This window comes from Periplaneta americana, chromosome 9, assembly GCF_040183065.1.
Source record: "Periplaneta americana isolate PAMFEO1 chromosome 9, P.americana_PAMFEO1_priV1, whole genome shotgun sequence".
In the NCBI taxonomy this organism is placed as follows: domain Eukaryota; kingdom Metazoa; phylum Arthropoda; class Insecta; order Blattodea; family Blattidae; genus Periplaneta; species Periplaneta americana.
The window spans coordinates 43,615,174-43,627,546 of NC_091125.1; the positions used below are offsets into that span (position 1 = coordinate 43,615,174).

At 35.4% G+C, this 12,373-nt stretch overlaps 1 protein-coding gene across 1 annotated transcript in view; it reads left to right on the forward strand.

Annotated features, from left to right (window-relative positions):
* Positions 1-12,373, forward strand: part of Neurl4 (neuralized E3 ubiquitin protein ligase 4) — a 124,415-nt gene that overhangs the window by 40,548 nt on the left and 71,494 nt on the right. Inside the window, exons 12-15 of the mRNA XM_069834575.1 lie at positions 464-681; positions 2,149-2,342; positions 4,783-4,947; positions 10,288-10,558. Of these exons, the coding sequence (XP_069690676.1) occupies positions 464-681; positions 2,149-2,342; positions 4,783-4,947; positions 10,288-10,558 (848 nt within the window). The remainder of the gene's footprint in view (positions 1-463; positions 682-2,148; positions 2,343-4,782; positions 4,948-10,287; positions 10,559-12,373) is intronic.

The following is a 12,373-nucleotide window of genomic DNA, read 5'->3' on the forward strand; positions in this document are numbered from 1 at the left end:
CGTTCCTTGCCTTTCATGATGATATAACCAACAACTAACTCTGAAATTTTGAATATGGTACAAAAACCTAGAAATTTCGCACACTGTTTAACACTGTTAAAATATGAAATTATACTTGATTCATAGGTACCAGATATAAACAAAATCCTTTCAGTAGTTTAAGAGAAATTTCTGTACACACAGTCAGAAAGTCAGACAGGGTTGTTGCAAATGTGTATTTCCGTTATAATCTCGAAATCTATAATACCTAGGTAATGCAGAATACCTATACTGTAAATTGTCTTTGCCGAGTTCCCACCATCATCATCATCATCATCATCATCATCATCATCATCATCGTCATCATAATCATCAATATTAGTATGGTAATGTGCTTCATTGTAGATTCCATATTTGTGTACTGTGAAGTGTAGTGGCGAAGGATTTGGAGCAGAGTTATGATGAAGTCACTTTTCTGTACCAGGTTGGAGATCGTGTGGGCGTGATGTGCAAGGAGAATGGCACACTTCATTTTTTTGTCAACGGGGTGGACCAAGGTGCTGCTGCCAGTAATATTCCTGAACGTGTGTATGGGGTGATAGATTTGTATGGACAAGCAGCCCAGGCTACAATTGTTGATAGTTTAGATTGTTACTCTCCAGATACAGTCAACTCCAGTCTTTCAAATACAACTGTTTACAGGTGAGATTAATGCTAGGTGCAAATATACTTCACAATTTCATGGAATTATATTTATCGAAAAGTGCATAACGTGGCCCACTGAAGTGGTGTGTTGCAACTTGAAAATGGGTCACAGTCCTGCCAGAGTCCAGACAACTGCAAGTCAGGAGATTAACTTGAAGAACAACATAACTGAGATGTAATTAATTTTTGTCGCACTCTAAGAGTTAATGTTGGCATCTCTGATATTGAATCTACAATGCACTTGCTAAATTCTTTCACGAATAATAATTCACCTAATCATTCGTAAACATTCTTGGTGAATGTACATGCCCACAAATCGCAATAACAACTCAGAACGTGTTTTGTTTTCAGTATACTCACTGCGCAAATCACTGTTGTTAATATAAGATATGACGATGAAGAGATTTTCTAAGAGAATTTTCTAAACGATTACGAATGTCATGTAATCTTTATAGGATGAGAATCCTGCTACGCTGCTTTTTTGCTTTCTTAGGCTGCACATTTCCAATTTCCTGAAATTTATGATAAAGATTATGGATTGTTTTACGACCTGGAGCATCTACACCCAGGAATCTTTCTTGAAACCATCTTCGAACTTCATAAGCTGACTGAGTTAGCACATTCATTCATACATAGTGTTCTGCCCAAGGGTAGGTCTTTCACTGCAAACTCAGCTTTCCCCAGTCTTTCCTATTTTCTGCCTTCCTCTTAGTCTCCGCATATGATCCATATATCTTAATGTCGTCTATCATCTGATATCTTCATCTGCCCTGAACTCTTCTCCCGGTCTCCATTCCTTCCAGTGCATCCTTCAGAAGGCAGTTTCTTCTCAACCAGTGACCCAGCCATTTCCTTTTTCTCTTCCTGATCAGTTTCATTATTATTCTTTGTTCACCCACTCTTTCCAACACAGCTTTACGTCTGGAATCTTTTACCGTGGAAAGACTCATCATGCCATGTTTGCAGTTTTTCTTGGAAAAGGTAAATGTGGTAGCTTCCCGTTGCTTTACATATGAATCGTAAATAAAGACATGCTGTGCCATTATAAACTCACGAGGCATAATACACGTTATGTATATGCCGAATTAAGAAACAAACAACACAACACACTCGGTAACAGCTGCACTGCGACATTTAGCAAGGTCAACATGTAAGCAAACAGGCTTGGTACTCCCTCCAGTCTGCGGCAAACGATTGGGGGCTCACTCAAAGGAAAAACCCCACACCACGGGGGAAAACTTAACTGATCGCACTGTATTAAGTGTTATAAAGTGAATCAATAACAATTAAACAAATTTGATTGAAATTTCCATTCAGAATTAAAAAGCTATTAACAATAAAATAGAGTGAAGCATATGTTGGAATGAGGGGTCACATTATGAAGTGCAGATGGAGCATAACATTCGTTGCAACATGTTAAGTAAAGAAAATGGGGGATTGTATTCAGATATTTTATTTTTCCAGTGATCTCAGGTTTCATCACGTTCATGGCAAGAATGCTCGTGTGTCAAACAACGGCCTTACAGCATCAAGGCCACGGGCATTTGGGGAATTTAATGATGCTATTGTGATAAGTAGCCGTGCTCTGCGTGAAGGTGAGATGTTCGAGGTGATAATTGAGAAGATGGTGGACCGTTGGTCTGGTTCCATTGAAGCAGGTAAGAATCTGATATATACAGTTCCGGTATCTTGTATGTAATAGTAATGATTATGAATAGAATAATAGTAGAATAAAAATAGTTAATTCGTTTAAGAAGTGTTTATAGATCTTATCTTTTTAATGGAATTGACTTTGATGGTTTAATGATTACCATTTTCGGCATCTTTGGACCAGAATTCTCCGGTTCAGTCGCAGTTGAGAGCAATAGATTTTTAAATGGATCTGTGCTAACTAGAGCCTCCATTGTATATGGAATTTGTTGGCCCTATATATTGGATTTACTGCACACAAAGATCCTTTTGTTTCTGAATTGAGATAGGTAGAACCAAACTTTTATATTTAGACTTGTCATTATTCCATTCTTAGCTTCAGGTAATATTCATTAACGTGGTAACATTTTGGGGGATTCTCATAGAAGTTCCTTGCAGTTGACATACATGTACGAAGGCTGTTCATAAAGTAACTTTCGTTTGGTGATTAAAAAACGCAAATAAAGGTACAGAACATTTTATTATAACATCTTGAAGCTACATTCTTACACTACTTTTCGACATAGACTCCTTCAAATTGAGGGCCTTATCGTATCTTTTAACTAGCTTTGAAATCCCCTCTGCATAGAACCCTAGAGCATATATACCCTGATTGCTCGGCCTTACAGGCTTTGACATTAACAACTTTTATCAGGTTGATTATGCTGCCATCTAGTTGTTACATAAGGAGTCACGTCATAACTCCCATTTGAATTTCATTAGCGACTGTACTGCCATCTCGTGTTCGTTTATGGCAGACGGGTGGCGATTCTGGTGGTTGTTCTCTTCAAAGTGCTACCAATTTTATCATAGAGATGAGAAATCTGTTATATATGTGACCTGGGATAGAACTCTGCTGCGAGACTTTAATAACCAGCCTTCAACAATGCTTTTCAGCTCTTCATCTTCATGAAACTGCTGAGAAGCAAGCCAAATATGTGTGTGAAGAGATGGTAATTGTTAGGAGCAAAATCTGGCCTGATGATCGAACACTTCCCACTTGAACTGCTGAAGAAGTTGCTGAGTATGAGTGGCAATATGGGGGTGGGCATTATTGTGCGAAAACAACACATCCCAATTCAACAAACCGCCCTTAAGTTTTTTGGTGCCAGATATCATATCACTGCTCGCACTTCACACTTAATGGAATTTCCATTGCAGCACTCATTTTGCATGGCACTCTCCACAAGCAGACAAACAGCGACACGACCTTCTCCCTCATACTGCTCCACTGTATATTGCCGCTAAAATGGCGTCTCTCCCCCACAGTACATAGAAACGGAGGTTGCTTTATGAACAATCCTCGTATAAGGTGTATAAATTGAAAAAAAGTTGAGAGGAACCATAGACTTCATTATCAATTGTTTAGCATTAGAAACCATCCAACCAGCAAACTAACCACTTTAAAAGATCGAAAACTTCAATTCCATTCCCATAACTGTTTATCTAATGTTACAAAGGTATTTAGAAGCATCTTATACTTTTTTCTCATATAATTTGTTATAATTACATATTATGATTTGATCGTAGCACTCTTTAACTGTATGGTATATAAATTGAGGGGCTTAGAACAAGAAGCAGGTGTGACATTATTAAAAAAAATTAGGTAAGTGCGTGTTGTGATAGCCCAAAAGGATGTTTCTTTGGGGTAAAATCAGGTAAGTGATCACACTGTGCAGAGCTGCTGTATGGGCATCATTTCACCAAACTAGTGTATAATATTTCATTGCATGTAGAACTTTAACTGTAATTTCCTCAAAACTAGATTTCCGTCACTTACGTGCTTTTTGTTCTAAGCCCCTCAATTGTGAGTGAAATTGACCATTGTGTAGTTTTCCATTACATAAAATATAAATAAAATATTGACACTGTCAAAATTAATTTCAAGATTCTGACATTAAAAGCATTTTTGATGTTTTGTGAGCAAATTCACTTTGTTAGCTCTCCGAAAATAATAGTAAAGGTCTTCCTCCTCCTCCTCCTCCTCCTCCTCCTCCTCCTCTTCTTCTTCTTCTTCAGCAAATCCATTATTCAGTGATTGCCTTGTCTTCCTAATCTCCATTCTCTTTTATCTTCATATTAGTCTTCATCCAAGTTATGAGCTCCCATCGCTTGAGCTATTCCTCCCATCCAGCTAACACAATGGCAATCCTATTTCCTTTGTCCTGAGGGTATTAATCATAGATCTCTTTGCTCATCCTCCTAATATGATCATACCACTGCAGGGATGGGGGAGGGGATATATTGATTTTTTTTTCTTTTTTAAGAATAGATATGTATACAAGGCATCGAAAGTTGGGGAATAATTAATGGTACTTTATATATAGATTTTTCTACTGTGCTTGAATTATAAATATTATGCATAAATATAGTATTCATTTTTTTCTAACTTTCATACTTGTTTTAAAGGAGTGACTGCTATTCGTCCTGAAGATCTGGATTTTCCTAGCACGATGACTGACATCAACCATGACACTTGGATGCTCTCAGGATCAGCTGTTATGCAGGATGGCGTCACATTACGGAATGGTTATGGATGTGACCTTGATACACTGACAACAGGCACACGAATTGGTACTAATTTTTTTTTGTTTTTAATTTGAGGGGCAGTCGGAAAATAAAACCCCCAGTCTATTTTGCCATATTTGTCTAGTAGGAAAACAAGTAAAAGTTTAACTATATCAAGCAATAACATTTTTTTTTTAATAATGTTACTTATGGTAGTGCTGTCCTTTTCTACAGTTTTCTTATCTTCGAATAAGGGCGCGCATGTCACTGAGGTAAAATTCACCTCCGTCTCTTTACCCACTGCAGTAAGACAGTTTTCAGAACCCCATCATCCTCAAAATGTTGACTATGAAAATTAATGTTATTCCTCAATTTCTACAAGTCGGAGTTTGTGGCTCCCTATTCAAATAATGCTTAAAAATCACCCTCCTCTCGTACCAAAAAAAGTAAATAAATAAATAAAAATCATAATAGAGGCTCTGAACTTTTGTGACAGTCATGAATGTTTAGCTCTTTCTTTCATGATGTTGTGTAAAACCATACATTGATGTTTTCTTGCACTCTGGTTTGAACCCATAGTCTGATATCCGTCACCAATAAGAATATTAGAGTGGATCTCTTATCTTCCTCCTAGTGGTGCAAAAGACCAGTGATGATTTCTTACCTTGCACATTTGTGACATTTTGTCAACATCTGGAGCATCCATCTTGACAGATCTTTGAATAAAGAGGATTTTCAATACCACATCTCCGCCTTTGCCAATAGACAAATTGAAGGACAACTAGTTGGTTGTTACAAATATTGTAATATCATCCATCCACTTGACAGTTGGTCTGCAGTATCACTGCAAAGAACAGCTGACCATTCCACTGATAACACACAGGGGAGCTTGTCCTTGTTCACTTTAAGTGTAGCATCTTGTCCAGCATCAGATATTGTTAACATCCATAGTAATATTTCCATAAACATTCTTTTATCGCTGATGAATGTAAATCAGAGCTTCACCTTCCATAGTAATGAATTCAATGACAATTTCTGCTTTAACTTTACATCAACGTCGACTATTTTGTTCCATCCTACTGTGCTGACATAAGTCGACCGAACAGGAAGGTTCGAGCAATCCCACCAAATTGTTAAAATAGATACAAAAAAGGAGGCGTTTGTTTCTGACTGTCTTTTATGTTATGTGCATTGTATAAATAAAATTGCTTTGTATATGCATCCTACTATTTTCATTTTCTTAATAATAAAGTTTATAAACTAATTGTGCCTGCCTCATATTATACCAATTTAGGATGCACTGTTAACCGAATGGCTAGAATATGGCTTTTCAAGCCAGAGAACCAGATTCAAATTCTGGTAAGTCCAAGTAGAATTTTTTGTTTCGACAATGACAGTGTTGAAGCAGTTTTCACAGAATTATTTTCGTTTCTCATGCCATCATCCCACCATTTTTTCTCGTCCTCCTCTTTCTACTTCTCCATCTTCTTCTTATCATCATTGTCATCTCATCGTTATCCTTGTTGAGGTAGGTCTAGCTTCATGTGATACATCGTAATGTCTCATACGGCAAAGAAATTCACAGTGCATTACTCATCTTAAAATAGGTCTTGAGTACAATAATGTTCATCAATGTACCTGTTAAGTATAAACGAAAATTATTAATGTTTTTATAATGTGGAAGACTGAATCAAATGAAAATCACGAATCTGATCTTTCTTTGAAAATTGCAATGGAAATATCTGGAACAGTGTGAATTTCATTGTAGTTGTCAATAAGGCTTCACTCACGAGACAACTAAGCCAGGAGATAATGGGATAGGGTAGCCAATTTCTTTTCCCCTCCATTGCATAATTGCTGACTAGTGACATATTTCACTAATCAGACTTCAGATGTATACAAACATTTGTTCTTCCTCTGACACGTATCAAGTGAGGTGTACTGCCTGATAATAGATGTACATTATAAGAAAGCTAATGAAGCATTTGTTTTAATATTATTATTTTAGTAATTCTGCAGTCGTGTTTATATACTATTTTTGCATTTGAATACATCATTAACGAAATATTTAAGTTCAGTTTATTCATCTGGAGTTCGAAAGATTGTATCAAATATTTATTAAACGCAAGTGTGTGGAAATATTCCTATCAGTTAAATTTTGTGAACTGGTTATGAAATTATAATACGATATCTAAATAAAAACTGCTAAGTAGCAGTAACAAATTTGTCCTTTAGATTCCCACCTCATAAATTGCCAGGTCAGCAGAGAATGTATTTGGAAGTTTTGAAAACAGTTCAACCAGAAGGCCTTAGTAACTTGCATCATAAATAACGTTCAGAAAGTTACCATTTATTTTCATGTAACAAATTCATGGTTAAGAATTCAACGTAATTTTTTTTTTTTGCCGTAATAAGTTCAAATGTTACAGTTTTTTTTAACAATTATCAGTCATACAACTTCAAATCTCTAGAAACTCACCCTGAATATTAATTGCAATTTTACAATTTTTTAATTGAAATTTAGATGTTATAGCATTTATAATTAATCGAGGTTACCTCAAAATCTGTGCTTCAGTGGCTGACCATGACAATATCTTTGAAAAATATTGGAGAGCAAGAGGTCAATGACTTTATTGTCAAACGCCTGGCAGTAGAAAACAACAACATAATTGAGACAACAAAGTATACTACATGCTGTATTCGTATAAAGTTATACAAACTTGAAGTCGTGACTACATTTTGATCTCTCGGACACATTTTTCTGTAGCAAAAGAAGCAAAAAATCTGGAATTATCAAGTATATACGCATCCAAAAAGAATAATCGTGACCACATTTTGGAGAAATTACATCATATTAAAAATAAAATAAAAATATCCGATAAAATGGAATTGTATAAGGTGCACTTGAAAAGTTCGTGGCCTGACAGATAGATGGAATTGAAAACGTGTCAACAATACCACCATTGTTAGTGGCAATTTTACTTTAGTTTAAACACGAAAAATCATAATTGTCTGTTGACTACATTTTGTGTATGATACTAGTTTAATTTTGAAGTTAGTGTGCCGAAGATATTGGCAAAAATGGAAAATATGGAGCTTCGTTCTGTCATTAAATATTTCGTAAGAAGGAAATGTGTCCAACAGAAATTAAAGCAGACATGGATGTTACACTGGAGGAATCTGCTCCAGCATTTTCGACTGTGAAAAAATGTGTGGCACTATTTAAACATGGTCGAGAGAATATGGAAGACTATCCCCGCACGGATGTCCAGTATCAGCAACAAGTGAAAAAAATCATGGAAAAAATCCATGATATGGTGTTGAATGATTGTTGAATGTTGTTAACACTGAAACAAAAGTACATCGGATGTCAAATTTGGTGTTGAATGTTATTAACACTGAAACAAAGGTACATTGGATGTCAAATTTCGAGGGATTATCTGGCTTGATTCGAGAAAAATACGCAGCGATTTGTGACCACTGATAAAACCTGGATCCACTACTACATACTTGAGACAAAACAGCAGTAAAAAAAAATGGCAGCACAGTGATTCCCTGCCTCCAAAGAAAGAAGAATCTGTTCAGTCAGCTTGGGAAAGTCACGTGTTCTGGAATTCTAAATGGATAATCATGATTGACTGTCTAGCAAAGGGGAATACAATAACCGGAGAATGTTATTAAAATCTCCTGCAGTAACTGAAAGGGAAAATTCGCGAGAAGAAGCCGAGTATGGCAAAGAAGAAAGTGTTATTTCATCATGACAAAGCACCTGCTCAGATATCTGCAATCACAGTTGCTAAACTACATGAACTACAATTCGAATTGTTGTCGCACCCCCGAACCCCCTACTCACCAGATCTTGCACCCTCGGACTTCTTTGTTTTCCCAAACCTCAAAACGCACTTGACTGGGAAGAAATTTTCATCAAGTGAAGAGGTTATCGCAGTAGAAGAAGAATTTTTTGCAAACCTCGAGGAATCTGTGTACAAGGAGGGTATAACAGCATTGCAACACTGGTGGACAAGTGTGTAAATCTCAGAGGGGATTATGTTGAGAAATAAGGATTGTTTCAGAATAATCCTAGTTTAATTTCTGTGTTAGGCTATGAACTCTTCAAACAATCCTCGTAGTAATTAGAATAATCAGGATATAACAGACATAATGTAATCAACTAATCTGTCGAAAGCGCATTTCAAGAAGTAAGCAAGTATTTTAGTTTATATCCCTCTTCTCATTCCCACCAAAAATGCAGAGACAAGCATGTGAGATCACAGTTTGTTCATAACCGTATCGGATGATATGATTTTCAAAGCAATTGCCCAATTTGCTTGTAAAATTAAATGTGTGATCAAAAAAGAGCCATTATTTTTACTGTACTCAAGATTCATGACTCTTGCACGCGTCTTACCTTGTTGGATATGAAAGCTGATGTGTTTGTTCTCTTGGATAATGCACTGTTATTGAATCTTTCAAAAGTAAGAACTCTGAAATAAAATTATTCTGCATTTTTATAACTGTTCAAAGGAACTAGAATCAAATACAAAGTGCAGAAATAATACATCAAAATAAGTTTACACTTAAATTACAGTAAAACAATGAAAGTAATTTCTTATGCTCTATAAATAAATATTTTACAATAAAATTTAAAAATTATATAAAACAATCATACCAACTTTTTTTTTTGTACGGATATGAAACATGAACACTCAACATTGAGTTCAGAAGATTAGAAGCACCAGAAGTACGACTCCTGACATTATGACAGGAAATTCATTATTAAAAAGAAACATTATTGTATAAAAATGCGAAACATTGTCACTAATGATTACAACATCAATAGCTTTGCAAATTCGTTAAGGTAGCATTTTCTCTGAAGGAAAAAGATGTTTAGAAGAAAGGTATAATCTGCATTATGGTTCTTTGGCGTTCAAATATTGGACAATCATAAAGTAAGTGTTTAACTGTCTGTGAAGATTTTTTCCATGAACATACATAAGCGTTTGTTGTAAAATTTTGAAAACATGTGAAATACTTGCCACGATTAGACATAACTATGTAATTATGTAGTCTTGGGAAAATAAACAACTGCTGCATTCAGTCGAAGATTGTAGGACAAATAATATCTTATTTGATCCATGAATTGTGTTATTAGCTGTACCTTTAATTTCGATCTCATATATGAAGTTGGCTGCTTCTTGTGAATGAAGATCGAAGCTGACTTAGCTGTAACACATGCTCAAGAAATTGTGTTATGAAAAGATAGCTAGTTTCATATTAATGTAATGGAATTAAAATTAAATTTACCACTTATGATTTTCAGTGCAGTTTCATCAGTATGACTGCATGCAGGGCAGTAGTCATTTTATATAATGTAATACAATTTTCCTTTTTTTGTGTTTGAATCAGGCATGATGCGCCATGAGGATGAATCTCTTCACTATTATGTGAACGGAGTTGACCAGGGTGCAGCCTGTGAAGGTGTTCCACCACATGTGTATGCTGTGGTTGACCTATATGGACAGTGTGCCCAGGTCTCCATCATCCAGCCAGATCGTGGACGGGAAAATACAGCCCTCACTGCCGGGGTTTTGAGTGAAAACAGTTCTCAGCCAATCAGCCTTCAGCACCACCAGGCAGCCAACACTAACAGTCACCCCAATTCAGAGACCACTCACAGGTACTGATGATAGATTGATGAAAATAAGTAATTTATTCAAATTCAATATATTATAGCTTCTGTAGTAACACAAGGGATAGTAATATGGTGTCCCTTCAGCCAAACTACTAGAGCACTGGATTTCCATGTTGGAGACCCAAGTTCAAAACCTGCGAGTTCAAGTGGAATTTTTTTTATGGATGACGGTTTTTTTTTTTTGGGCAGTCTTTAAAAAGTACTTTAGTTTCTCTTTCCATCATTCAACAGGGGATTAGAGTAATGAAAATGAGCAATACTTTCTCAGTAAATTCTTCTGAGTAAAAGCTAGTAGTTTGTTCTTGTCGTATAAACAATTTCTCCATCTTCATATCATTAAAAATTTCTTATGTACATATTGAGTTTGCTCAGTGACAGAAGACATTTTACTTCACTTATCAACTTTCGCTCACACCTGTGACAGCAGAATTGCACACAAAGTACATTAAATAAAATAATTTGGCCCAATGACAATCAAAGAATTAGGACTTCATATTTGGTTAAAAAAAAAAAAAAAAGTAATTTATCGTGAAATATCATTCAATGCAGTTTGGAAGAAAAATGTAGGATTGAATCTCAGACGTTAGTGATAGGGAGATGATATTTGACGAGATGAGTCCAAGGATTCGCTACGAGATTACTTGACATTCGCCTTACAGTTGAGGAAAACTTTGAAAAAATCCCAACCAGAGTAATTCGAATCCACTCCTGAGAACAGGCTCAAGTCAGTAGACAAATGCACTACAACTTGAGCTATGACAGGTTTTCTTAAGATTTATTTCGTCATAAATATTTGATTTATGTAAGTTGTACCAGATAAAAGTTAGGAATATTTATTAATCGTAAAATTAATAATTTCAGAGATTATGTATTAGTTTAGCAATAATTTATATTTCTTTCTCTCTGCCCTCTCTCTCTAATATAATTTAATCTTCCTAAACTTCAGTATTTTCACTCTCTAATATAATTTAATCTTCTTAAACTTCAGTATTTTCATCATTGTTTTCTTGTATTTGATAATTTCTCGTTACAAAGATGTATGGTCAAAATTATGCAGAACAAAACAACACAAGATGATTTAAGATACTTTTTCTTAACTATCCTTATTTTACTTTGAAAAAACTACAGAATGTTGATTGAGCTAGCGAAATCATCCTTCTATTATACCTCGTTCTGCAGTTATACTCTAATTGTAGGAACTCTAATCTGGATATGCAACATTCTGATAAGATATCATAAGCAAAGGAGCCTCCACGAAGTAGTAAATTTGCCTAATTTGAATTCAGTATTGTGTAAACCTCTGAAATTCTCCATAAATGAGAATCCAAGCCAAGTAATATCAACATTTTTTAACTCTTTTTACTTTCTCGTTATATGGAATATAAAAGGAAAGTGTTGTGATGATGAGATATATATATAGAAACATATGCATGGAAAAGTGGTTTTGAGCATGCCATATGTCTATGTTCATGGTCCTTCATATATGACTCTTCCCCCACACTGCAAGCTCAGTGGCATTTTCTATTAAATGTCTCTCATAATTATCACGAAATTTGCCGCCATTTCTATGGTAGTCACTTCAGTTTCTGGAACCTGTTTAGCAGGGAAAATGTTTATGAACAACTTAAAAGTGAATACCAGTACAAGTACATCTTACCTATGTGAAAAAAGATGTTCAGAATGTCTTCCTTCTGCTTCAATACATTTTTGATACTGTATCTCTAAAGATTGTTTTGTAATACTCGGCTAATCACTGGGTAGGGGAGAGTATGTTTTTAACATAACGAAGAGAATCTACTA